Below are 7,361 nucleotides of genomic sequence, written 5' to 3'. Positions count from 1 at the left end.
CGAAGGAGGGGGCAACGGTTTGTTGTTGGATGGGAAGAGGCCAATGTGCCACCGATTAGTGGGTCGGGGGAGGAGAAGGTGAACACGCACGCATCCGTCTCGTATCCGTGCCGACGCAAATCCGGCTCAATAATAGGTAGGAAATGAGTCGCCCGCGGATGAAAAGTGGACGCGCGTCCGTTTGGATCGGCGCATTGGACCGACTTTTGTGTCCGCAACGACCCAAACGAACGTCCGCGAATGAAATGGGTCGCCCCGTTGGAATTGCTTTTATTGGGCTGGTAGTTAATGGTAAGCATAGTAGGAAAAAATAGAATCGCCCCGCTGGTTCACCCACGCCTAGGTGATGTGGCCCGGCCCATTTGACGTCCGGTCATTAGTTTGCTGTTTTTTTTTCTTGTTACTTGTGATTTCGCTTTAAGAAATGTAGGTGCGTGCTTGTGCTCCTGCTCCTCCGGACCGAGATCTCCTGTCCTGCCACCGCCTCCTCGAGCACGGCGAGTCACCATCACCTCATATCGCCGACGTCGGTCACCACCGCAAACCAGGTACTGACACTTCGCTCAGCCACATATTTCCTATTAATCTCTCGCCTTCTCTGCTCCTTTTGTCGGATCTCTCCCTAGATGTTTCTGGACCTTAGATAGATAAGATTGCGACGTTTTTTGGCTTCTGGCTAAATTAGGGATAAGATCAAACTGTTTGCTTGTCCCCGTGTGCTGATTAATTGGAGCCAAGAAACCATTAGAGCGTTGAGGGGGAGCGAGCCAGCAGCGGCCTGATTGTTCCTCGGCCCTTCATCAACTGGGGTTGTTGAATTCTTTAGGCAGGGGCCTGCCCATGGCCGAGGATCAATCTGGCCCGCCGGCAGCGGACGGGGTGGTGGTGGCGATGAAGGGCCATCCGGGGTCAGGCAAGTCTACGGTGGCTCGTGCCATCGCCTCCGCGCTCCGATGCCCGCTCCTTGACAAGGACGACGTGCGGGACTGCACCCTGCACCTCGAGCACGCTGCCGCCGGCAGCGGCATCCTCAACGACCTCTCCTACGCCGTGCTCTGGAGGTTGGCCGAGAGGCAGCTCCGGCTTGGCCTGTCCATCGTCGTCGACTCCCCACTGTCGCGTCGAGCCCATCTCGATGCTCTGGCCCGCTTGCCTGCTGCACTTGTTATCGTTGTGGAATGCCGGCCAGGCAACCAAGATGAATGGCGCCGCAGGCTGGAGGAGCGTGGAGGTGTCTTGGCCGATGATGGATGGCATAAGCCCAAGACGTGGGCCGACCTAGAAAGGCTTGTGGAAGGGTACCAAGGTTGCACAAACTATGACATTGGGGATGTGCCGAGGATCGTTGTGGATACAACGGACCCAACGGTCAGCACAGAGGCAATCGCTGTCAGGGTTGTGGATTTTATTAGGCCTCTTCTAGCCCGTGCGCATTAGATATGTTATAATAGCTGTCCACCAACGTTTTGGTGAAGACAAGGTTCAAATGTTTTCTGTCAGCAGCAAAGGATAAGTTAAGTTTCAGATCAGAATTTCATGGCAGAATGTTAAAATGATGTATATTGTATTGTATAGGATTGGAGCATCTGTTTAACTTTTTCATCCGTTCCCTCATTTCCTTGCGCAGCGTTGGTGCTTATGCTCGCCCTCTGTTTACGAGTGTAGCCGTTCTCAGTACCTCAAACGTGTTGCAAAATGACCCACCTATGTATTATGTTACTGATTTTGAAGCCTTTACTTGAGACTTGATACATTTTGCTTCCTTCCCCATCATTCAGGTTACAATGCTAGATCATTACACAACACATTGTTTGTTTTCCCCGTAGTGATAGCTGCTTATGTCACGGTGTGTACTTAACATCAACCCTGTAGAAGTCTCTGTAATGCATTACTAGGAATTATGAATCTCTTAGGAAATAGTTAACCTGTTATTCTCAATCAAGGTTTGCAACCATTGATATCACTCATCTTTATTTGGTCCTGGTAATCTAAAAATGATCATATATACATGTACAGTCATAACATTTCAGTGGCTATTTTAGAAACCAGAATTGATGGCGAGAAATATCGACATTTTTCTCTTACAACTCAGATGTCCTGATTCTGAATGTGTAACACACTTTTTTGTTCTGTGGTTTGCTATGGATAAGACGCTGGCAGCTTTCAATTTCCATTTCATTATTGGTAGCCTGTCAAGTGGGGGCAAGTACAGTAGAAACAACCCTTTTGGTGACTGAATAGAAAAAATCAACCTGGATTGTCTGATTGGACCTAGATTGGTCATTAAGTTTTGGAACTTGTGGGTGTAAGTTTTAAAACTCGACGGTGCAAGTTTTGTAACTTGCATCTGTGCCATCCATCTCTGATCTGATGGCCCAAGTTGATCTTTTCTATTCTTGCACCATAAGGTCTGATTCTATTGTAGTCGTCCCCTTTAAGTTGCACTGACGAAAACTTGTTTCCAACAGCACCATGTATCTTTTAATGCTCAAAGAGGCCTAGTCATAAGAAGCAAGCTATACTTCTATTTTCTTTCAAGAAAACAATGAGATCATGTTATTTTGAAATTCAAGAATTTTATGATTTGTTGGGAGGCCATATGTTATTTATTTGTACTTCAAAAGTGTTTTTTCTGCAGCACGAGGCAGTCGTGTGTTGGGAGAACAGTAGTATGCATATTGCAGTCTCAAGCATCTGAACAAATACAAAGTTGAGCACTAGGGTAGCCAGTTATATTAAGAGAGCAGTGATTCGGTGCCCAGGCTCATCTGCACCCGCGTTTAAGGAAAAAAAAATACTAGAAAAATTCAAAAAATTCCAAACAAATTTTGCATGGTAGATAATTTGGTGCGTGAGGTTCGCTCCAAATTTCAGATCATTTGGACATCTGAGTAGCTCTCGGCAAAAAAGACAAATTTCGTGTCTGTAAATTTTTTTACTGTCCATGTACTGTTTTGACCCAATTTGTCTTTTTTGCTGAGAGCTACTCATATCTCCAAATGATCTGAAATTTGGAGCGCAGCTCACGCATCAAATTATCTACCATGCAAAAAAGAATTGGAGTTTTTTTGTATTTTTTTCTTGAATGGGTGCAGATGAGCCTGGGCTCAAAAATGGATACAATCTTATAATGTTGAAACAGTATCAGTACTTTTCTTGTTTGTGAAGACTATCACCAGAGCCCAGACATAACTCCCTCGTTTTGTGTTTCACCAGTCCCCGTGCTAGATGGCACCTTCTACTCTAAAACCAGATGTGCCTATTACTTTGCAAGAGCTAGAGCCCTCCTCAGAGATGTTCAAGCAAGGGGCATCCCTTCGGGTAACAGGAATGTATGTGTGCAGTGCAGGTGCTTCCTTCTGAAAAGTGCAAACTTCTGTGCTAACCTTCTTGGCTTGTAATTCTTTTAGCCTTCAGTCATATGATGTGGACTCTGCAGTTGTTGTCATTCAAGATGGCAGTGCTAGACTGAAGATTGATACTCAAAACCTGAGAGACATTAGTTTCCGCAGCAATTCCACGTTCCAGTTCATCGGTGAACTCCTGATCCAGCCAAATAACGATGTAATTTTTTTCTCCTTCCAGATTTTGCCAGTCGGTTTGGTCTTAGTATCATTGGAACAATGCTACATCAAATTTGGTGCTTGCGTCCTGCAGGCGATTCTACAAGCACGTGTGGGCAGGAATGTTGATGGACTTGACCTGAACCTTTACCAGCAGTCTTTGATCATCCGACGGCAACATGAAGCCAAACTACTGAGCTCCAGGAGGCCATGATCCAAAGCTGTGAATCAGGCTCAAAGCCTCACTTCAGTTTTTCTGAAGTATGGAGCATGTGAGAAAAGAATCACCTAACTCATGATGACCATGTTCTCCAGTTTGTTATAGAACCTACAAAGTGGTACTAGTAGTTAACTGAGTTTCCTGAGCACAGATTATTCCTCGAGGGCCACCTCATTCTCAAGGATATTTAAGCTATCAGGTCCATGAGCTCATATTGGTTGAGGGTCCATATATCTGTTTTGTGGGCTGGCATTCCCTTTCAGCTCGACGGATGTGGCTGCAGAGTGATATCCTATTATTCTGAACAATTTGGAACCTGACAGGCTGTGTGGGGACAGATGGATGTGATGCCTACAAACCTTAATTTCTTTTAGTTAGTGATAGCGCTTCAGACTAATTACCGCTGGAGGCACATAAACCATGGGGAACTTACATGAGCAGCCGTATAATGGGAAGGTGTATATACACCTGATATGGGGGAGATTAATAATTAAAGAAGTCAATAAAGTTCGGAACTATATTTTTGAATAAACTTGACTTTTTTTCACTAGTATACTTATTTTCACGAATAAAAACCCAGCGTTGATAAGTCACTATTCACACTAATTTGAGGTGTATATACACCTGATATGGGGGAGATTAATAATTAAAGAAGTCAATAAAGTTCAGAACTATATTTTTGAATAAACTTGACTTTTCTTCACTAGTATACTTATTTTCACGAATAAAAACCCAGCTTTGATAAGTCACTATTCACACTAATTTGATCAAATATTTTTTGCCTTGAAGTCAACACATTTTTTCTTTTGTGATTTTTTTATACAAGTACAATGAAAGGTCAAGTTTATTTTAAAAAGAATAGTTTTTTATTTAGTTATCACCCCCACCCACACATAACTGGGTACCGTCAGCAGAGGGCAGTGCTGAACGAACGATTCGTCGGCCCCCAGAGGTTTGATCGGCCGAACCCCATGTGTTCGATCCAGCAGCTGGCCCAGTAAATTATTAAACGTGCAGAAAATAGGGGTTAGCCCCCAGTTAGTTATTTTTTAGAAAAAAATTGACATCAATTTTTTTTTGTCATCTTTATCTTCACCTAATAATAAAGGATGGATGATTTCATAGTTCTTCATAGGTCATCTGTTTATATCCGTTGATTTTATGTTAACCATAAAAATTGACGACTGAGATTTAAAAATAGATATACACACATGTAAAGTAAAAAACCCACAGAAGGAAGTCCCATACCAATACTACGGTTCCAACTTCCTATACCGCTCCTAATCTTTCTGCCTTCAGGTTATGCCCGGCTTAGGCACGGAGTATCCTCACCATCATCGTCCTCCTTTTCCACAGCTTGAAGGTTCTCAAGTTCTCCTTGATAGTATTGTTTCTGCTGCAAAACAAGATGAACTATGTTTCCACACTTTAATTGTATATCGCCAAGTCAGTTCTCAATTTCAATACTATGATCGGTCTATAATTCTCCTAACCACAGAGCACGCGATGCCACCATGGCATGGGTGTCATGCTACCTCGTGCTCCCTTCTGGCTTGGTTCCGAGATTCCGGCAGCCTGGGCTCGCCGCCGTCGGGATCCGGCCACCACGGCTCATCGTCAGCAGATCCGAGGACCTAGACTCGCACTATCTGACGGTGATGTGCTTTTGCTACGAGGCCAAGAGGAGAAACGGCTGATGTGGGAGCGGGAGGCGGATGGTTGTGGATCCGGGGAGCCGCGGACATGGCACGGGTTGCCCACCGTGGGCACAGGAGCAGCGAGCTGCAAGCCGGCACTGGTCGACATTTGTGCAGGCCGATGGTTCTGGATGTGGATCCGTTGGCGGCTGGCATGGCATGGTTTGCCGGAGCTAGGCAGGGGAGCAGCAAGCTGCAAGCCAGTGATTGTCATTGCTTTGTACAGATTGCTCCGATTTTTATACATGCATGTGATTCCTTCAATTTTGCGCTGCTATTGTTTCTATGCTGAATTTTCTTGGTGTTTGATTCGTGCCGTGAAAAGATGAGGATCAGAGAGAGGAAAAGAGAGAATGTGAGAGAGATTGAGATGAATTTCTCCGTGGGTTGCATGTGTATCGCTGCTGCTGCCTTTTGTGCTGGTGCTAGGCTTTGTTGTATCCAACGAATTGAGTCGCTGAGGGGATCCTACCTACGAGCAGCCAGCATGAAGTTGTGCTGGGTCGCTGTGTTGGACGACTGACATCGGAAGGCTCTAGCCGATGCCGCCGGGTGTAGGAGTCTCTCTAATCCTCCTCTCCATGGCCGCTGCCTCCCCTGACGTCACCGCATCATGGTCTTCATCGGCGCCCCGAAGGACACGGCCACCCCACGCGCTGTGGCCTCCCCCTAGCTGCCATCGCCGTCTCCCTCTACATCGCCGCGGTAGGCTTGTTCACAGTAAGGACATAAGCATATAAGAATACCTTAGACAATACATTAGGAAACCATGAGAGTATGACAGTGTTTAACTTCAGGTGGCAGAAAATCATGCACCACACACGTTCAATCAGTCACCTTCTTATGCTTGCATATATTTCGGTGGAGTACTGAACATCCTAATTTGCGTCTACTTGATGAACTAAGCCCACATATCATGTCGATTTGGTCACCATTGAGTGGATCGAGAGCTACCTTAAGACCCAGGATGTACCAATGGTATATATCTCATGTACGAAGATATGGCAACTGAGTTTGGTGTCTCTGCTTCTTTGGTTTCTGAATAATGGAAGAACTCCCGGCCTTCCAGAACACGCATGGTAGCTTTAACTTTGCCTAATAAATTATCTCCATAATAGGTGTCACAGTTTTGAACTAAACTTAGTTCAAAATTGCGACACTTATTTTGGATAAGAGGGAGTACCGTATATGGTCAATCTAGGATTAAAGTCTATTTATCAACTTGGATAGTCTAGGTTGCAGTGTATCTCGGGTGCCTCTTTCAGTTTTAGTAGTTATCAGTGATATTGGTTGCTCGATCTCTATAGTGCTCTATTTGTACTACTTTTATTGCTCTGCCGCAGACGGCTACGTCTCAAAGTGGACTTTTCGAACATTTGATAAAGGTTTGGGTTTCAAGGCTGGTCCTGTTTCTGGAACTGTGACTACTACTCCCTCCGTTCCAAATTACTTGTCTTGGATTTGTCTAGATACAGATGTATCTAGATTCATTTTAGTGCTAGATACATCCGTATCTAGATAAATGTAAGACAAGTAATTCGGAACGGAGGGAGTATTTCTTAACCCCTCTGGCTATTTTAAGGAAGAAAAAAAAAATTAGGTTATCAAGAATTTCGTGTCCCCCATCTTGTTGCCAACATGCTCTTCACCTCAACCATATCACTACCAGTATCTCTTAATGCAGTTCAGCAATTTCAAACTTCGGTGCGTACCGGAAGTATCTACCTACTCCCGAGCTATTAGTTTTGCGAGAAGATGATAGTATATAGCAGAACATGCCTGCTTACAAGCTAGCAAGCTGCTGGGTTGATTCCCTTGGAGATTAGCTAGCTATAGATATTTGTCGGATGGAAACAATACATACTAACCTTGCCGACTATC

General features: G+C 44.8%; 2 protein-coding genes across 3 annotated transcripts; both read left to right on the top strand.

Annotated features, from left to right (window-relative positions):
- Nucleotides 1–412: 412 nt before the first annotated feature.
- On the top strand, nt 413–4,122 carry LOC119354523 (CST complex subunit TEN1-like). 2 transcript variants are annotated; one of them, XM_037621241.1, is made up of 4 exons: nt 413–548; nt 3,217–3,332; nt 3,411–3,564; nt 3,658–4,122. In XM_037621241.1, exons 2-4 carry the CDS (start codon nt 3,229–3,231, stop codon nt 3,775–3,777), a joined length of 378 nt encoding a protein of 125 aa, XP_037477138.1. In that variant the 5' UTR covers nt 413–548; nt 3,217–3,228; the 3' UTR covers nt 3,778–4,122. The 2 variants fall into 2 exon arrangements, with proteins under 2 accessions (XP_037477138.1, XP_037477139.1); XM_037621242.1 differs by having other exon boundaries at nt 3,217–3,349; nt 3,440–3,564.
- LOC119354522 lies at nt 612–1,737 on the top strand. The gene has a single exon (XM_037621240.1). The coding sequence runs from the start codon at nt 841–843 to the stop codon at nt 1,435–1,437; it is 597 nt and encodes a 198-aa protein (XP_037477137.1). The 5' UTR covers nt 612–840; the 3' UTR covers nt 1,438–1,737.
- Nucleotides 4,123–7,361: the final 3,239 nt, after the last annotated feature.

Source organism: Triticum dicoccoides, chromosome 2A (assembly GCF_002162155.2).
Source record: "Triticum dicoccoides isolate Atlit2015 ecotype Zavitan chromosome 2A, WEW_v2.0, whole genome shotgun sequence".
Lineage (NCBI taxonomy): Eukaryota > Viridiplantae > Streptophyta > Magnoliopsida > Poales > Poaceae > Triticum > Triticum dicoccoides.
The sequence above is the reverse complement of the archived record's forward strand: the minus strand, read 5'-3'. Positions and strand labels throughout refer to the sequence as shown.